Below are 20556 nucleotides of genomic sequence, written 5' to 3'. Positions count from 1 at the left end.
GGTGTGTATTTCTAATTGCAAAACATCTAAACAGTTTTGGCAAATACTGCCAATGTTGTAAATATTTAGCTGTTATTCTTTAAGACTTACTCAAAATGGACCATGCAGGAGGGTCATCCTGGAAGAGAGGGATTTATCTAATCATGTTCATGTAATTATTTATAGAAGTGCAGAGTGGTAGTGTTCTCATGAAGAGAAACAGCCTTTTCCATGGAGTGCTTCAAGGGAGAAGGAGAAACGAGAGCTTGATGTTCCCCTAGAAATTAATCTGGTGAATAGCTGGCTTGTGTGTGCCATGTTTGGCCATGTAACATGTTGAGGTCCATGGTGTGCACACAAACAGTTGGTCAGCTGTAATTTGTATCTGAGCTGGTGGCTGACTTCATTAAAATAATCCCGTTTGTAAAATCATAAGCTGTGTTGGTGGTAGAAACTAAAATGGAAAAACATCCTCACTAATTTGAAAACCTCCTAACTCTAGGCTGCCACAGGCTGTGATGCAGTTTCAGTGCTAATTACCCAGCAGAGCAGTTGTCTTGCTGCTGCTCTGAGTTAGCAAAGTCAGAGCCTTCTGCCAGTGTAACCTGTGTTCTATGGATTGCTGACTGACTCCCTTTGCCCAGGCTTGGATTGAATGGCCTGAAACCCTTAGATATTCCTTTCTCCCAAAAACCGGACTGGGTTGAAATTCATACTTGCTTCATTACATTCCTTGATTTTCCTCCAAGCATAGAGGCTCCTGACAAACTTAATTATCTTGGTCACTTCATTTTCTGTAATAGAAGGCTGCAGTGCATGCCAGTATCTCTGCCCTTGGCTGGGGACTGGCTACATGGTTCAGAGAGGATTAGAAATCAGTGATTACTCTCTTCTCAATTATATCAAAGCTGTTTCAAAACTAGAGGAAGAGAACATTGATATTTGTCCCTCTATAACAACTGGTACATAACACTGAAGAGAATTTTACTCCCGCTATGATATGAATGAAAATTTAATTGTGTTTTTGGAAGGAAGAGTGTGACGCCCACTAGAGTCTCTCTTGTGCATACTTTCTCCTCTTTCAGTTTTAGCATATTTCAGAAAAGTTAAGTTTTTTGATAGATTTCTGTATTGTCATTTCCCATTTGTAGACACTTTTGATTCATTCCACAGAACACCCACTTTCCAGCAGACTTGCTGGTTTCTTCTTGGGATAGGAAGATCTGACAAAATGACACCCATACCATACGTGTGTCACAAGAGGTTTTCATCTCTTTTCTACAATTATTTCTGTTTATCTGAATGACCTGGTATGATGTATCTCTTTTGCATATGGACCTTCCTTTGGCCTCAGTGGGATGACAATTTTCACATTCAACAACTGTTAGAATAATTGACCTATATAATCCAGGGAAGCAACATATAATTGTTATTTCCTTAGTAGTAACATGACTGTCAGGGTCTGTGCCTGTTTTCGTGTTAATATAAAAAATAATCAAATGAACAAGATTTACCCTCCCTTAAGATGGGGCTGCTGAATAAAGGTTTCACGTGTAGAGGTTAATTTTCTGTAAATGTCACAGAATCCTGTTTTCCTGTGTATAACAAACACTAGCATTGTGTGGAACCCTGACAGTTGTCAGTGTCCCCAGCAGATGCTGGGTTCAGAATCAGTACTTTTGATGTTTCTCTTGTCTCTAGCAATCTGATACGACACTAGGGCTTGGTGTTGTGGAGTATTTTGTGGGGTTTTTTTTAGTTTTTTAGGGTTTTTTTGTACTTGAGTAATTTTGTGGTTTGAATAATGTGTAAATCAGTAATCCCTGACAGTTTCTGTCTTTTTCTTTCCTCATCACATAAGCTTCCATAAGAGGCCTTGACTATTGGTTCTTCCAACTCACTGATTCTTCTCTATTTTGATGGTGGTGGGGACTCTTTACCTTGAACTCTTGATTAGTCTGGCTCCTGCCAAAGATGAGCAATCATCTCATAATGCACATATGTTGCTGAAGTCTGATGTTCCTCTGTGCTTTCTAGTGCAGTACTGCATTTTCTTCACACCCTGGCAAGTTGAGATGTCAGGATATGATAATATTACACATAGTAAATTCCTTTTAGTAGCTTTTAGTGTTTTAAAATGACAGCTTTAACAAAAATAATTTTCTAGTAAAGCTCTTCTGTTAATTATTGCCACACAGCATGTTAGTATTTGGTAAAAAATACTGTTTTGGGACCCTGTTAAATTAGGACATCTAAATGGTAGCAATGAAGCAAGAGGCAGCACTTGGGAGGTTGTTTTGAGTATTTCTCTTGGAGAATACTATTACTACTTCAGTGGTAAAAATCTCAGCACTTGAAGTCATCAAGGGAGGAAGACTGAGTGATGACTGACTTTCTCTGCGCTGTTCTCTTTGCTGTGTATTTATCTGATTATCAGAGATTGACTTGAAAATCATGATCTGGTTTCTTCTCTTGAAGCTATTTAATGAATTTCTGTATTGATTATTCACCATCTTACAACACTGAAAGATTTTCAGGCAGGTGATAAATGATAAGAGACTTCTGAGTTAAAAAATCCGCATTTTTACAAATGGCACAGTTTTCCTGTATCAACAACATGAGGCTTCTGTGATTTTTTGCTAGCCCTAATGATTGCAAAACTGATATCATAACTAGTGTGAAAAGAATTCATTTAAAAAAATGTTGATATGAGCAAAAGCCAAGCATGTGGGATGACAGATGAAAGTGGTGATAAATTGTGTGGGTGCTCTCCTGTAAGAAAGTGTCTGAATCATTATTCGTTAAACAAAAAAAGCTTGTTTTCTCTGTTTGCAATATTGGGACTTATTTAAAAATTCCTGGCATGTGATTGACATTCAGTGAATAATAATAAGCTTATTTTTGGAAATTAATAGTCATGACTTCACAATTACTTGGATTTCATAGTGTTGTGAACAATTCTGCAGGATTTTTTTAATGACATAAAGAGAAATACTCACTGTGAGCATTGCGAGTGCAATACCTGGTCAGAATAAATCTGATCCAGTCTGCTTAATGTAAGTGGTACAGTGGCGTAGAATTAATTAATCCTTAATCTTTTTTATTTATTTTTTTCTTTATAATAGTTAATGGCTAGAGTGTTACATAAAAATTAGAAGCTGTTTGTCCAATGTTTTAACTAAAATTATCCGTTATGAGTTGGGAGCATAAGTATAGCGATGCACATTTTTAAGCAAGTAATGCAGTATGGATCAGTTTTTCAAAAGTATTCAGGTAACAAAAAGGTGCAAGTGATAAACTTCCATTAATTGTTTTGCATTAAAGACCTTTAAAAAACCTACATAAATGTTAGTCCATATCTTTGTATACATAAATACTTTTGAAAATGTTGAAATAAAGTTTAATTCTCCCTTTTGTAGGTTGGAATTTAGCTTTTCTGTTTTGTGTGATAGAGAACTGTTTTTGTTGTTTTTTTTTTTCTTTTGGTTTGAGCTCAGGATGGTTTTAAACATGGGAATTAAAGCCCAAATGAAAATATTCCAACATGGTTTGTTGGTCAAACACACCTGAGGAAATCTCAAAACACCTGTCACAATACAGGCTAAAAAAGGCAGTTTTATACTTGGTGCAAAACCTGGTGCTTTGATGTATCTTTAGACTGACCTCAGAGTCAGATGTGATTTGCATTTTTCTTGTGAATATGTAAGGCTGCACTTCATCCCTGTTTTAATATAAAGTTTTAGACAAAGTCACAGATGTTGTTATGCTCCTATATTGAGTAATACACTGAATCAAGTTTAGGTAACTGTAACTTCAGTTTAAATGTGAAATAGGTTGAATAGTCCATCCATGGAGAACAGAAAAGTTTGGACAGGCTTGATTTAGATATGAAAGGATGTACTTTCAGAAACTTTAATTGGTAGTTTTTAACACCAGAACACCTTACTGAGTCTGTGTGTAGCCCAAAATAACAGAAGATTTTGTAAGAATACTGAAAAATTCACTATAGGGAATATGGCAATATGAAAACTCGCTACAGGAAATACTAAAGCAATCTCAGGAACTGCTGTGAGCATTCATTAAGAGAAACTTGAATCAGGGCTTGACTTTGGGAGGTGGATTGTGTGTGGGTACTCAGCTGCCTGAAACACTTACCTGACTTGGTGTGTTTTTCCCATGCCTCCAAAATCTGGGAAAGACCCTAATTTTCTTAAGCTCACTAATCTTCTCTAATGGAAAAACACAAAACTGGTCGTAAGTAAGGCACACAAATTCCATCTGATGAAGTTCTATCTATTTTTAGTCTTTTGGCAGATCACTTCAGCTGTTTATTTCCTACCAAGACAATCAGTTTGTTCAGTGAGATGCTGAAGTCCAGAGGTGGCTCACCCTGGAAATGAAGGAGTGAAGGAAGGAGTTACACCTTTGTCATGGCTGCTGCTCACCAGGCTGTTGGAATTGCTCAGTAACCACACAGGAATGGGGGGAGCTGCCAGGTTTTTCTTCAAGGGGTCCACAGTAACTTCCCACATTTCCTGCTTTTGCAGCATGCCAGGAAAGGAAGTAGTTGTTTCCAAGAACAGGGACTTGGGGGCTTCCACATCTTTCCTCTGCACGCAATCCTTTTGTGTCAAGCCATGCTAGTTTTGTATTGTTCCCTGTTGCTGCAGGTAAATAGGTGCTAGTTGTTCTATTGTAGGTAATGTGACTTTTAACATATTTGGACATTCTCTAGAAATCTTTGAAAATGAGATCACATAATTGATTTCAGAAATGCCTTCTCTAACACGTTGATGTACTTTGGTTCTCTGTCATGACAGATGTTGTGAAAGTTGTGGGTAATCTTCATTGCTAAATGAAATTTTAAGGCAAGAAGTGCTTTACTGCACTTTTCTGAAGATGATTTTAAAATATTATTTGCCTTATTGCACATTTAGCAGTTCATATGGCAGAATTGCTAGTATAAAACAAAAAAAATGCCTTAATCTGTAAACTGAAAGAGAATTTCTTATTTCTATACTAGAAAAACACTTTCTGTTTTATTCCTCAGCTAAATTCTCTCTTCTATCTACAGTTTGCAACTGAAAGCTTGTAAGCTACATGCCTTTTTGGGGTGGAAGGTATATATTTGAGCCATGTTTTGGAACTTGTGTTGTTCTGATGTAAACTGAATGGAAAGTGAACATTCTCTGTGCTGTTTTTAACTCAGGGAAAGTATCACTGTTTCAGGCACATAAGCATTCTTGGTGCTGAATTTCTGGTTCTATCTGCCTTGCTTACGTAACAGATTTGGAAATGTGCTAAGATTTATGTGATGGGGTAAACCAGAATCATTAAAGCAGAAGGCTTGCTTGTACAATTGTGAATCTGTGTGCTCTGAAATAGTAGTAGCATCATGTTTTCCAGGAGACCTTTTTTATGGATGACTATCTCATCGGTAAGGCTCTCTTAGAAGGCTTGAACAAGGTCAGCAGCATGTTTATCCATTTCACTCTTCTGATTTCTTAACTTGCAAGAATAAAGCTTGCTTCATTTCAGTTTGACCTCACCACATGGAATAATGTATAACTCCAAAATACCCTGCTTCCATTTTTGATTTCTATTTAAATGTAGTAAAGGGAATTGGAAACAGAAGTAGCAAATTGTAAATTACTGTTTTAAGGTTGAAAGGGCAGTATTTTGCTTTTGGTAGTTACTGTCAGTGTCAGAGCTGTTTACTCCAGTGAATCAGCCACATGGAAAACTTTTTTATTTTTATTAGTACTCTACCATGATGGAAGGAGTTTTGTTGTTTTAATTTTCATGCAGACTTATCTGTTTCTGCAAGCCCCAGAGCACACCAGTGTCTGATGGGATGCTGGGCTCTGTTGTTTGAATTGAAACATGGAAACCCAAAGTGCAGGTGTGGCTTAGCTAGCCGATGACCCTGTGAAATCTGGCAATATTGTCCCTTGGCTCCTCCAGCTGTACAGGAGAGACTTGCAGAGTGTTTATCACCACAGTGGTTTCATCATAAGTCCTCTGGAAACTATAAATTTTCAGATTATCAAAATTTATAGTCTCGGAATTATAGCCTCATGCATGTGTTTATCACTATTCTCCTGCAGCATGTGGCTTCAGTGAGGTGAGGAACTACAACCCTTCAATGTGTGAGCATGCAGAGTGGAAGGATAAGCTGAAACATTTGGCATAACTTGTACATAAGGGAATTAAGTAGAAGTTGTGCCTTGATATAATTAAATAGGCAACTAAATGAAGTAAATACAATGATAAACAGCTGTTAGTTTAGTTGCAATAAAAAAAGAGGCAAATGTCATGTTTATTTGGCTATGCCAGAGAGGTAGGAGAAGTGCTTAGAAGAATTCAATCTCTAGTCCTACACTGGCACAAGTTTTTTGTTTTAGTTGCTCCTGAGTAGGAGGAGGATTTAAATAAAGAAGGATTTTAATGAAGATATAAAATCTGATAATTGTCTTCTGAAGTGTTGTTGCAGTTCAATAAGACCCCTGACAAGTTTCCTTTTAGTTTAATAGAGAATGTTTTTCCCTAAAAGATCCCTGGAGCAGATTCCCAGGTGCTGTGAAGCCTTTGGTCTGTGGTTTGTCTGGTGCTGTATCCCCGAGTCACTTAACCTGGGGTGGTTTCCAGGCCAGATCCTACAGGTTGAAGGAGTTAAGCAAAACAAAACAAAAAACCTGAACAAAGCCTACCTAGGAATAATAACTAAGTAGGAACACATTGTATCTTGTTAAAAGTGCTTTATGCTTGTCTTTAATAGTTGAAGCAGTATTGTCTGCTTGTAATGCTTTCATTATATGTGTGTAAAGATAGGAATCTAAAAGAGACTGTGATTGTTTACTTTCTGTTTATTATTCTGGTTCTTTCATCGTGAAAGTTCTCGTTTGCCCCTAGGGAAATGTAATTTTAAATACTTTGCCAAATCTTTCTGTAGTAGGAGAAAAAAATATTTTAATGGCTATTCTGCTGTGGGGCATTGTCTCAGTTGTTATACTGTACATCTGATGATAAAGCCTTTTAAAGAAACACTTAAAATCAGATTTTTATTAATCTGTATGAATGGAATAAGAATATTTGAAAACTGCATTAGTCAGAATATATAAAGCAAATGCACATATGGAAATATGTCAACCAATTGTCATAATTTTAAAGGACTTATTATGTTGCCTGTACTTACGCAGCTTGGGAGAAAAGGTGTCTGTGCATGTAAAGTTGGATTTCCTGCGAAGAAAAAACCCCCATTATCATAAAAGGTGGCATTTATAATTGATTGTGCAGTCTGTTCTGAACTCCTTACTGAAAAGTATTATGAAGTAGGAGTGTGTGACAATGGTGTTTCAGTTTTGTCACAAGCCATTGTCGCCGGAACTGTTGCATTTCTCTTTTAATGGAAAGAGAGCAAGCTGGAGAAGTGTCATTTAGATAATGCTGTTGGAAAGTACATAACCATGGTGAGGAAATGATTATCAAAGATTTCTAAAATCAAGGTTAACAAGCACTGTAACACATCATGCACTTCTCTTGGAAAAAGTGTTTATTCAACTGTGAGCTAGAGTGAGGTCTCTCCAAGGTCTACCTTGGACCTTAGTTTTGTTATTCTGTTAAAGTAATGGGCCTTGAGGAACATAGGAAATGTCCACATCAGAGCTGGGCATTTTCAGGTTGACTCTGGGCTGTAAGCAAGACTTTGGGTAGAGCTAGATGAACACTTCAACCTGTTTTGCAAGAGAGGCACCAGTGGCTCTCTGCAGAGCTAGGTGAAACAGTGACTATTTTAGGGCATTACAGGCTCTGTCAGTAGTGTCTCATAGGCTTCTTTGCCTGACAAAGTGATCTGTGCAGCTTTTCAGCCTGAGCAGGCTTTGGGACCAAGTATGGAGTGTGCCTGAACCTGTAATCCTGACTGGACAGAGCTGGTTTGGCACAGACCTGCTGAGTCTGAGTGCCTTTGTAGTTAATCTGTAACACAGAAGAGCTCTGCCTGTGAGGAACCGACTTGATTTCGTTTCCTTTTAACTTTAAATGACATTGAAGCTGTTTCAAGAACTGAAAATCCGTTCTTTTAGTTTCCCCCTGAAATGAATAATTTCTAAATATTTCTCCACTGAAAAAAAATCTTACACTTGATTTGACACATACGGCCATGCCAGTGATTGCATGTTTGACTATTCGGCTTTGGTATTTGACAGAGCTTTGATGGGGTGATTTTTGCTCAAGTCCTGGTTATTGTAAACCATGTCTCAATTTATGCCTCTATGAGAATTAAGAGTGAAGTCAGGAGGTGGTTCTGCTGTAGCTGTTTTGCATATGGAGATTACCATGCGATACATAACGAAAAAGACCAGCCTTTTAAAACCCAAGATCTGAGTTTTGGGCTGATGCAACAGCATTGGTTTTAACAAAAATTTTACCCTTTATTTCAGTCAGTTCTCACTAGTGAATTGAAGACTGAAGCAGCTGATTTTCCTGCACATATTAACTATTCCTTGGGTTTCAGTGTTGCTTTTCTTTCCAACTGTCATAAATGTGAAAATGGTTCAGGTGGTGCAAATGGGTGCAGGTTCTGTTTCCTACTTGCTGGATCGAGGTATGAATCTGTCGTCTGCTTTGACATGGTGAGATCTTTCACTTGAGACACAAAGTGCAATTTCTAAACCAGAAAGTTCTGAGCTAACCAGCAACAGAAGTGAGAGGAAACTTGAAGTTATTTTCCAAGTGTGGAAAATCACATTTAGCTGTGCCAGCAAAGACCTGTGTGTAAGTGCTGTTCAAGCTTCCTAATTCATCTGACTGCATCGTTTTGAAGTGCAGCTCAGCTGTCAGAGGGAATGACAAGCCACTGGAAGTGGTCATCTTTCCAGCTGGCATAGTGCTCCCAGAAGAGGCTATGCATCTGTCCCTTGAGATACAGACTTTAAAAATGCTTGAAGCTTTGACAAACTGAAATGCAAAGAACGCTGCCTTATACATAGTTGAAGATTACTCATCTGAATAAATAAATGGAAAAATGGTTCTGTATGTACTGCTCTGAGTGGATTTTTATTTATGGGTCTGATAGCATCAATTGGAGGTGATGCATCCTCGTAAGTAAGAAAGAGTGAATGGGATTTCACTCTGCAGTGCAGTAAGGTGGGATCCAAAATTGAAAAGAGTGTATGACAGGGCATCTATTTGCTGCTTGTTTCAGTAGCAAGAGAAATATTAATAATGTATTCACCTTACATAAAACATGGAACTTAAATTTCCTTCTTTTATGTGTATTTGAAGGTGTTCAGGCATCCGCCTCTTGGCTGTTATTTTGAAAAAAACAGTGATCTCTCTGGGACAGGGATGGTATGCATTTTTCTCAGAGGCTGTATTAACTTGCCAGAGCTAAATGCTCAACTGTTATTTACATACAGATTTGTATAGAGTGCAAGGGCTTTGATCTTGACGAAACACATATTTTGCAGAACAATATTATCTTGAGAGTGATTAAAACTTGCATAAACAAAGGTGGTGTTTGTACTGGCAAACTTGTCTTGCTACTTCTCCTTCTCTCCCTTGCTTCCCCCTCACCCATCCACTGCTGATGTCACTGCTGCAGCTACAAAGATCTCGTTGCTTTCAGATGCTGTCACCTGCATAACAAAGCAGCGATGGAGCTGTATCATTTCTAAGCCTTCAGAAGTGTTAACAGATGTTCTTGAAAGCCAAAGAAGGTGCAACATGAGAGCTGCAGAAGCTAAGAGAGACTAAATGTAGATGGTAGGATAAAAGTCTGGATTTCTTTTTATCTCAAAGCTTCATGAAAGTGAAAACTGTTTTTTGTGTTCCAAAGCTATTTGAACTATGTATGGGTGGATTTGGAAGGAAGCTTGGTCTGCATGGTGTGAGCTGATAGAGCTGTAGATGTGTCACACTGGTTTGTAACTTCCACTCATGGATTCTTGCTCTGCACTTGCTCAAGGGCAGAATTGTGCTGAAAATCTCAGCTAGGCAAGGTGTGATTTCACAAGTCACTTCAAATTATATGAAGGTACTGGTGGGCTTTAGGTGGCACTTTAAGAAAAGTTCTTCCTCTGAGGATGGTGGAGCAGGTTAGCAGGGAGATGTGTGATCTTCACCCCAGGAGGTTTCCAGCCCCAAACTAGTCCACAATTCCAAATAGCTCTCCTTGGAGGGGTAGGTTGGACTGGATGACCTTCAGAGAGAGATCTCTTCCAACTGGCTTTTCAGTGAGTCTGAAAAACAACACTTTTCAGGAGAATCTTGTGAGAACAAACTTGCCTCAGAGCGTCTTGTTGGAACATTTAAATAGTTAATATGTTAATTCAGTCTTGTATCAAGCAATGGTTCAAGGATGTTTTCTACTATGTCAAGATGAAAGGTCAGATGTTTTTTCGTTAGGACTGGCTGTACTGTAATGCACAAATGAATAACCTTCAGGAGTCCTGAAATTCCCTAGATTTCTGACAGGGATTGGCAGAATTTAGGGTAGTTATAGGGGTCCTTTACAGCCAGAAGAATAGCAAAGCAGAACACACAGTATGGAACATTTTGAGGGTAAGACTGACACACAGGTCTTATGTTCAACAATACAGACTTCCCCAAGTGATTTAACAACTAAAAATAGTGGAAAGAGAAATTGGACATACTGCACCATAAAACACAGGATGGATTTGATGTAATGCTGTTTTTTCTCTTTTCATTAGTCACGTTTTAAAGTACTTGGAAAATATTGTTGGTTGTTAGGAGTAGGCTGAAAAGCTTTCTGTTGGCTTTCCAGCATATCACAATACTAATGAAGCTTGAGAATTTTGTGTGTCTCCCCCTTTTTAAGCATACCACAACAGATATGTTACATTAAGTGTTACAGCTCTGCCTGCAAGTAAATAGAGACAATCAGAGCTGTCCAAAGTTGAAATGTCTGGCCTACTCTTCTTCATGGAAAAAGAAATCCCAGCAGGAGGTTGAAGAATGAAAAGTATAATGGGAAGGCATTCTATGTGATAGCATGGGAAGAAGTGGTATTTTGCCATGTTTTCATTGTGTTTCTGTGGTGCCCATTCATGGGCACTGCAGAAGTGTTTTCCATATGTAAGGGAAGGGCACTAAGTCCTAGTCTGTATCCTTGGTGGAGCTGTTTTCACCCTTACTGGGTAAGATAAAATAAGGGAAACCTACATTTACAAATCTTAACCAAAGCCATTTCATACTGAAGTTATAGATGACTGTGTTGCTTTGATGCATGTTTTAAGATAATGTTTGGCTCTGATGCTCTAGTTTTAGCTGTGGTAATAAAGCTTGTTTTCCCAAGGAAATCTTGAAGAGAATTTCCTGAATTCTGAAGTATTTTTAGCAGTAGTTTCCCTGCAGCTGAGGTGGGAACAAAATAAAATTTGCAGCTTAATATTAAAATTTGAAAGATATAGAATGGTACAGTGATCTCTGAATTCACAGATATGTGACTTGAATGTGCTTGTACACCAGGTACTTTCAGAAATGTATAGAAATGGATTTATAGTATGTAATATTATTCTTAAAGAGAATTGGACTCCAGTTAATCGGAAGATACACTACTTGTAAAAAGGAAGATATTTAATTACCTCCAGTTTCACCATACTTCAAACCATGTTTAAACCATGGAGCCTTTCTTCTTAGTAACTGTTCCTTATTAGAAAATCGAAAGCTTTCACAATAGACTTTGATCCTCACTGTAAAATGGAAGGAGGAAGGAGGAAAGCTTTCACACCAAAATGCTAATAACGTTCTCTTTGTTAGTGCCTTTATATTGCATATCAAATGAATCAGCCCATCAGTCCAAGTTGTGTAGCTTTGTAGGGATTCACCTTCCCATAAATCAGTCATCTTTGGACTGTAGCATGGACTATACTTTTTTTCAGCTGGAGAAGAATGCTGTTTAGCCTTTTTCAAGTATCTGCCCTAAGTGTGGGTGGCTCTGTTAAAACTAGAAGCATGTGAGTGGTAGGTGCACTGTCAATACACTGTTTCTGTATTGTTAAATGGGTTTATTGTATGAGCAATACTTACTCTGTAAATGCCTGATGCCTAATGATTGTATGATTGTGTTTTTACATTGTGGCTTGCTAAGTGGAATACTTGTTGTTGTATTTGAGTCTCCTCATTCTCTCCAGGAAAAAAGGGAATTAAAATCCATTTTTCTGGGAAAGACTTGTATCTTTTAGGTAGGGAGAAAAAAAATACCAAATAAAAAAACCATGACACACAAAACCAAGCAAAACCTTCCTAGTAAATTATGCTAGAGTTTTGCATTTTTATAGTCCTGTTGAGTGCACGATGACAGGGTCAATAGGCATGTGTACATTTTTGAATTATTTACAAGTTGCTGAATTCTAGGCTTTCTGGATTTTTATTTATACTTTCTCAGTCCATTCAGCAGTTAGATGTCTTTGCAGTGAGCTTCTGGGCATTCTGCCAAGTCTTCACTATTGTCAGGATGCTGGATAAAGTACAAAGGAAAATGCTTGTCTTGTTTCCTTGTAAAATTTTATAAGTAATGTATAACCTCAGAAGTGAGACCACCCTTTTAAAATAATAGCAGTTAGATGAAAACAGGACTGACTCTCACTTTCCCTGACTGTCTGTACAGGTGGTTAGAATGTGCAGATCACTTCAGCATATAAGAACTGTAAATATTCATTAATTAATAAGAAAATCAGAGCTAGAACTGTGGGATTTTACTGGCCTGAATGTCTGTGTTTAGTACTGTAAAACTGTAAATGTTAAGATAACTGAAGAGACGCTTTTTTTGAAGGACTAAAACTGAACAAAGCTGGTTTGAAATTTCAGCAACTCTGTATTGTGGCCTCTTGCAGTTGATCCTGTAGGTATAATGACATGTTTGCCAGAGCCTTGTCCCAATGCACTATAGCATGTAATTTTCCACAACTGTTCTCATTATTTTTTAAAAAAATCACACTGTAAATTTTAGAGTTGTTTTTCTATCGCCAGTGGACGTTAATTTGGTTAAAATGTAGTAAGATAGAGGAACATGTAGGGGATGGGACTAAATACTGTTTTTTCATAGACTGTACTGTGGTGAAGCTGATTGTTAATTTCCCGGGTTAATGTCTGTGAAAACATTATTTCTCTGTATCAAAAAACCTCCCAAAATCTAGATACTATCAGAGTTGAGGTGGACCAAGTGCCTCATCTGAGCTTCCTTGTGCTCCTTTTTCTCAGAGTTTTGCTCTGTACATTGCACTGTGAAGAACAAAGCAGTGTAGCAGCAGTATTTTCCCCCTGCATTTTAGAGAAGATGCTTGTAAATGAATCTGAATGGAGATTGTTATGCTTTGATACCAGTTGAAAGGAAATCTGTGTCCATGCCTGAGTACTTGCCAGGCAAGATGATTTAGTAAATCAGACTTTTTACATGAGAGTCTGAGAACAGCCATGCTGTGCCTACTCAGAGAACAAACAGGATTCCAGCCTCTGATACTATAATGACAACATGAAAAGTGGTTTTGTTTTTCCAGTAGAAAAATAAAAGAAATGTATTTAGACTGATTTGTTTGCTGTTCTCGTGTTTTCTCTTCTTTTTACTTATTTCCTCTCTCTTTTTCTTCCAAGTATGTGCTGAAGCTTTCAATCCAGATGAAGAGGAAGAAGATACAGAACAAAGGGTAAGAGTGAGGGAATCACTCCATGCCTGGTTCTCTCTCCAGATTGACAGGCAGATGTGCATTGCCTTTTCTTACCACTTGTGCTTTTCGTGCTGAGCGTGGTGTGGTGACATTGGCAAAGTGACATTGCTTTGAAATTTAGAGCCACTTTGTCTCATGGACTTTTTAGTCACTACAGCTTTAATACAGTTTTACTTCAGAGGACTGGTGAGCTGTGCTTAAGTCTAACATCTTTAAAATTTTGGCTATTTTCCTTAATTCTCTTAAAGGCTTGTTGAGGCAATTCCTAGATCATCGATGCTGTTGAGAAGAATTAGTTAAGCTTTACCACAGCTGTTTCTTCATGGGTGCTTAAAATTCCTCACATGCTTTTTACTGTCTTTCTTGTCAGAGCAGTTCTGCCTGGATAGGAGAAATGCTTGGTTGAAATATTTTAAGTCTATGGCCACCTGTTTTTTCTCTTGATCTTGAAAGTTGGGAATTGCTAGGAATTGCAAATCCAGATACTGTAATTGTATTTCTTTAGAGATGAGTTTGAGTGAGCAAATCATGTAGCCTGTGGGTGAGAATCAGTGTTTTCTCCCTGGATTTCTGGTGTTCCTTTCCAGATTCCATTGCAAGGATGCTTAGACTTCTGCAGTGAAACTCTAAGACTAATATAATTTCTCTTAAAAAAGAAGAGGTACTTCATAAATGTACTTCATAAATAATTTTTATATGATATAGAAAGAAAAAACTACTATGAGTGTATCTGATTATCCAGATGTTTGTGAACTCGGACACATTTATTCTGTCAAAAGTCTTAATTTTCTTGACTGATGAGTCAGTATTCTGTTTTCTTTTAAAACAAGGATCTGAGACCTGTTTAACTTAGGAAAATAACTTTTTAGAAATGCCTACTGATATGAATAGTTTTTGGAATCCTTGTTATTCCAGAAATAAGAAATGTTAATGTGGTGCATGTCAGGTAATTAATATTTTAATATATTTTCATAATTAGCCCCTAACAAGCACATATATAAACATTTTCCTGATATAGTGAGTATTAGTTTCTTTAACCTGATGTTTATAAATGGGAGGAAGTAATAAATATCTCAAACAACAAATTTTTTATTTAAGTAAATTTGTTAGAAAAAAGTGTGCCTATTCAGTAACTTCATATTGGATGGGCTGAGGCTCATATGGGTATATTATATCATGTAGAGTATAAACTGCCTGTGTGCCCAGTAATTATACTGGGAACTGTTCACTTCTTCCTCTGTTTCATATGTTCAAGCTTTGACTGTGGCTATGGCTGTGTTAGAAGGGAATGGAATGGAATGGAAAAGGCATCCTCTTCTTGTCTTTCTTCACTGTTATTTTTCATGCTAATTGTCAACATATTTTTCTTGTGTCTTTCATTCTGTGTTGCATTGTATGTTTATATATAAATACTGTTAATGCAGACAATAAAAAAGGACTGTATACTTTTGGCACTTAAACTCTGTTCTGCTTTTTCATGCGGAAGTGAAGGTTTAGTCTGCAATCATATTTCTTTGTTGTCATAACTGTTCTGTTCTACTTTGTTTTAAAGGTAGTTCATCCAAAAACTGATGAACAGCGATGCAGACTGCAGGAAGCTTGTAAAGACATCCTGCTCTTCAAAAACCTAGATCAGGTAATTGCACTTTAAGGAAATCTTAAATTGAGTTAATTTTTTGTTATGTACACTTAGTATGATCTAAAGCTCCAGACACAGTTTTTAAAGACAAGAAAATAGGATTCTGTTTGAAGGATAAGGAATATTTTCAGTGCAGTGGTGCCAAGAGATACTGCAATGATAATTCCCACCTTCAGGAGTGCAGTAAATATTTCAAGTGTATCAGCAGCATGGAGGCTGACTTGCGTGTTCATGCAGTGTATTTTTAGAAACTCAGCTGTGATCTACATCTTCAACTTTGAACATCTGGTCATTGAAAATGCAGTGAAAGTATATTGTTCATGGGCTTGGGAATAGCAAAGATGGTAAAGCAGGTCAGCATCAAGGCAAGGCATTCATGTGGTGTCATCTTTCTTGGATTTCACAGTTTCCCTGGGTGTGCTGCTTGCAAAAAAAAAAAAAAAGGAAGTTTAGTCATGGCTCAACAGGACAATCCAGCTGGAGCCTGCTGTCCAGACCAGCATTATCCCATTTTCTGTGTGGGCTCCACATCTGTACCTGTCCCGTCTCATCCGGGCTAGAATTACAGCTTCTCTAAGTCAACAGACTGTCCAGGGAAATGAGTCTGTGGAGAATCTTGTTCAGTGTTACCTTGATCATGACTGTGATGACAGTACAGATAATTTACTCACAGATCGTGGTGCCATTTCTTGACACACATACAATGAAATACATGTACTGTTGATATGAATTGATGTGCATCCATTGCAGTGTGGCTGTGCCAGATTATACCAAATGTATGGGTGTGCTTTGGCACTGAAATGGTATGTGAAAATTGAGCCATTTGGACATAAACTTGAGATAATGGCTCTTCTGTGCTAGAAATCTGGTTATGTGCATTGTTGAACTTATATTAATAAGATGGAAAGGAATGAGCTGCTAGTGGAAATCAACATGTAATATCAATATTATTTGTATTTTTGTCCAGTTCACTATCCAAACCAAATGAAATGAACTCACCCTTGTCCAACAGTAATGTAGGTGTGGTTTCTGATAGTTGGTTTTTCCCCTCTCTCCTGCTGGTTTTCTAGGAGCAGCTGTCTCAGGTCCTTGATGCCATGTTTGAGAGGAAGGTGAAACCTCAGGAACATGTGATTGACCAAGGTGATGATGGAGATAACTTCTATGTCGTTGAGCGGTAAGCAGCTGTGCCTGTGAAATGCAGAGGATGTTTCTTTTTAGCTTATTAGAAATGGCAGGGACAGTTTCTGTAGGAAAATTATTTGTTCAGTTTAGTTTTTGTGCCTATCAGCATAAGCACAGCTTAAAATCAGCCATATTACGTGTTGTCTCTAGACCAGGTGGTATTTTTTTCTGAAGGAAGGAAGGGGAAAAGCAGCAAAAGTAACTTTGTGGTAAGGGGAAGGGTAGGAAGTTATTTTCAGGAAGGAGAATATAGGAAATAAAAATCCATGGTAGTGGCTACTGTGGAAAATCCTGAACTTCATTTAATTAGTTTTAATGACTCACTTCAGAGAGAGTTGGAGTTGCTCTGCCTCTGTTGGTTGTGATTTGTATTTGTGGAGTTAAAGATGCCATTTTGGAGTTTTCTTCCATCAAGCAAATTCACATAAAAATTTTGGGAATCGTGTATATGTGTAACAGGCATATAATACATACATGTGTACATGGGCATTTTGAGTATCTTTTACCCTTTTGGAAAAAAATCTGGCTAATTTTACTTTGAATAAACATATCCAAAGAGTGCCATAGGAACATGGATTTATTTCCTTCTGCAAAACTGTAGTATTAAACAGAATATTACTGAGTGATTTATGAATGCCTGTTGGAAAACATGATCTTAGCAAACTGCTTTTTTGGTGCACTGTTATCTTGTTTATCACTGAAATAATGGCTCCATTAATATTGTATGAAATGCTTTCAAAGCAGTTCAAGACAGGTTGTTGCAGAAGAATTTATAGGTTAGAAATAGTTTGTTTGAAGTGATTCTTGTTCATTTTAAGGACATTTCCCTTTCTGGTTAGTGAAATTACAGAACATAAGGCTGCATTAAATATACTCTGACCATATGCCTGTTTTCCTGTCCTCTGCTATACCAAGCCATTAGCCTAAACCAGTGCCCCATTTCTACACTGTTATGTTCTTCAACTGCTCTCCCTCCATCCAACCCCATGTCTTTGGCTAGGCAGGCCACATTCCTTCTCTTGCCACATTCACCAGAGAGATCAAGCTGTTACAGATAAGAGTAAGGTACTGCAGATCAGAACTTGTGGGAGCCAGAGCCACCAGCTCTGCAAAGACGAGATCCGTGCAGAGCAGTGGTTCCTAATTCTGAGGAAACTTAAACTTGGTTTGGGAGCCTCTCAGAAATGTTAGATACCATCAGCCTATCTTGGTTTGTTTCTGTGCAAGGCTCTTATCCTGTTGGATCTTAAAGGCTATTGGTTAGGAGTTTTAACCTAAAATGAAGAAGTGAGATAGAACCTTACCTTAGTTACTTATGTAAATGCTTTTATGGTCCCTGTTCTACTGATGTAATGTTACTCCACAACAGGTTTTTTTCTGTCCAGAGATAGTTTTGTTGGAAGTTTTCAGGCTTTTAGGTTTTTCTTCTGGTTTATTCCCAAGTTAAAAGTGTGTGGCAAAAAGGTTGTACAGTGAAGGAAATTAAACTTGGTGTTGACTAGTGACACCATGGCATCCTTCACTGTGAGCAGTAACTCAGCTGCAATTCTTGTTGGCTGTTTGGTTATTAGGAATAACTGCTGCAGTTAGGAATTTTCAGTCCTTTCTCCCTTTCCAGTCTTCCTCCACCTCCCACCCACTTATTTTTTCATGCAAAAAATAGTAGAATGCTGGTCTTTATGGAAAACCACAGTATTTCTGCTTGTTTGCAAGTGCAAGTTCGGAGGACTGTGGGTCTTCCATGACTAGGCATGTCTTGTTACTCCCAAGTAATTAATGCCTAGGTACTCCTGAGGATTAATTTCTGTCTAAATGAACAGTGACTTTGTGCTCTGTCACTGACCTTTTTTTTCCTAAAGTCTTCTGCTTGCAGTACTTCCTCACCAGATAGCTGGTGTCTAAGTGTCTCTCACTCTGCACAGAGGGGCAGCAGGCAGGGGAGGTACCTGAGGATGCAGCAGGTGTTCAGTGCTGCTGCATGGAGGAGAGAGCTCAGAGGGATGTGTGGCATGGCTGAACATGGGAAGCTCATTGCTGCTGAGGAGGCACCTGCGGGGTCTGTGCTGGTTGAGCAGTCATCACTCAGGAGGAGCAGTGTTGGCCTCTGCTGCCTCTTGGCACAGACTGATCCACAATCTTGCTGAGCTGCCCTCTTCTGCTTTTTTTCTTTCTTTTTTTTTTTTTTCTGAGGGTTTTATATTTTTTCGTGTCAGTACTTTTCACTTGGGTCCTTGGGCTTGTAACGATTACCATCTCAACAATTACACTTCGGTCTGTTTTTGTTCTTCTTATCTTGCAGGGCTTTAGCTCTCATGGACTCTCTCACAGCTCAGCAACAGTTTCTCAGTAAAGCTGAGCCAAGGTCACCCGGTGTTGCATCACCAGATTAGTCCTTGGGCCAGAGACAACTGAATGCTTGACTGAAGGTTGTTGTGTGGCTATAGTTATTTGGAAATAAGTGGCACTAGTAAGTGACTTTCAGGCTGAAGGATGGGAAGAAGTTGTTGTTTTTGCTTAAGATGTTCACATCTGGCTCTTCCAGATCAAAAAAACAACTCTGAAGATTGTTGCCTCTGGTGCCTCTCAGAGAATCATTAAATAGATGTCAGACATTACAAGAATTAGTGACACTTTCCATCAACACTAATACTTTTCTGGTTTACTTTCAGTATGCTCCTGGTTTCTTGCTCTCCTAGGTGTGAGTAAGCAGTAGAGTATAAGGTGTCTGGTAGGATTGTTATGCAGTCTCACGTACCTTCCTTCCTTCCTAGTACCATTTTTGGTCATTCATTTTCTTTTTCTTATGTGTTTAGTGATGTTGTGGGATATAATACGATTTCTTCTGACAAAGATTTAAACTTCTTGGGAAAATTGTATGTGTATTAAGCTGCTTAAAGCCAGGAAGGTTTTCCCTACCTGCTTTTCTCCTGGACATGATAGATTTTGTGAAGTGTCTTAGGCCAGTGGGTAGTCCCTGAACAATCTCTGTTGCCATAGCTAACAATTTATCAAGCCTACTCCAACTGTATTTTTAAATTATTCTTTAAAGCCCCAATCATGACAGTTCTGAAAGCCTTACAGACAGCTGTTTGACTTTCAAAGGGCTACCTTTCTGTGCACAGTTTTTGTTTTCATAGCAGTTCTGTGGTGCAGTTCGATGCAGATTTGTGTCTTGACTTCTGACTTGCTGTACTTGTACCTGCACTTCATCAGAGTAATCTTTTGTTTCTTTGTAAATTCTGTTCACCTGATTATAGTGTATGAGTTCTCCTCATGGAGAACAGGACATGGGAAGCCTTTTGAATTTGTGCAGGTTACAGCTGAGTGTGAACAAAGTGCAAGGTGATTTCTGGTGGCTGGACATTGCCTCTTGATCTGTTCAGAGATCCTGGCTAGGTATCAGCAGGTTAAAAGCATCTTGGGGTTATGATATAAACATATCCTGAAGCTGGAGTTGAGACAAGCGCGTAGTAGCAGGTGAGCAGTTGGATTGAGTGTGTCCCAAAGGTCCTGCAGCAATGCTGGCACTGAGAAAATGGGTAGGGATGGATCTGAGCCACTCTAAAGAGGCCTCACTGGCCAACACACATGCTGTGAAATGTCACTGTTGAAGATGATGAAACTACTTCTCACCTGACCAGAACAGCAGTGTCAAAATACTGTGCAGAGGAAATCAAACAGATCCTTGCCCATATCTATCAGGAGTGAAATGCTTTAGTGAGAGACAATTATTGTGAAAATCATGTAGATGGAAGCAGCAGAGAATCAGGCAGTTGGAAAGCTCAGAAAGTTCCATCTTACACAGCAATAAAAGGACTATTTGTATAACAGTAAAAAGCTGTTTTCAAGATTTGTACTGGGATGTTGTCTAATAAAAAGTGTTTATTCTGTTGTTTTCCAGAGGATTGTATGATATTGTTGTAGCAAAAGACAACCAGTCTCGCTGTGTGGGCCGCTACGATAATCACGGCAGTTTTGGGGAGCTGGCATTGATGTACAACACACCTAGAGCTGCCACCATTGTTGCCACAACAGAAGGAGCCCTTTGGGGACTGGTAAGGAAAG

The 20556-nt window shown here is 38.4% G+C and overlaps 1 protein-coding gene across 1 annotated transcript in view; it reads left to right on the top strand.

The window, feature by feature from the left end:
• The window catches only part of PRKAR2A (protein kinase cAMP-dependent type II regulatory subunit alpha), a 61586-nt gene that overhangs the window by 28815 nt on the left and 12215 nt on the right, over window positions 1–20556 (top strand). The window contains exons 3-6 of the mRNA XM_033071546.2: window positions 13594–13646; window positions 15220–15303; window positions 16377–16483; window positions 20393–20546. Of these exons, the coding sequence (XP_032927437.1) occupies window positions 13594–13646; window positions 15220–15303; window positions 16377–16483; window positions 20393–20546 (398 nt within the window). The remainder of the gene's footprint in view (window positions 1–13593; window positions 13647–15219; window positions 15304–16376; window positions 16484–20392; window positions 20547–20556) is intronic.

The sequence above is a fragment of the Catharus ustulatus genome, chromosome 13 (assembly GCF_009819885.2).
Source record: "Catharus ustulatus isolate bCatUst1 chromosome 13, bCatUst1.pri.v2, whole genome shotgun sequence".
Lineage (NCBI taxonomy): Eukaryota > Metazoa > Chordata > Aves > Passeriformes > Turdidae > Catharus > Catharus ustulatus.
The sequence above is the reverse complement of the archived record's forward strand: the minus strand, read 5'-3'. Positions and strand labels throughout refer to the sequence as shown.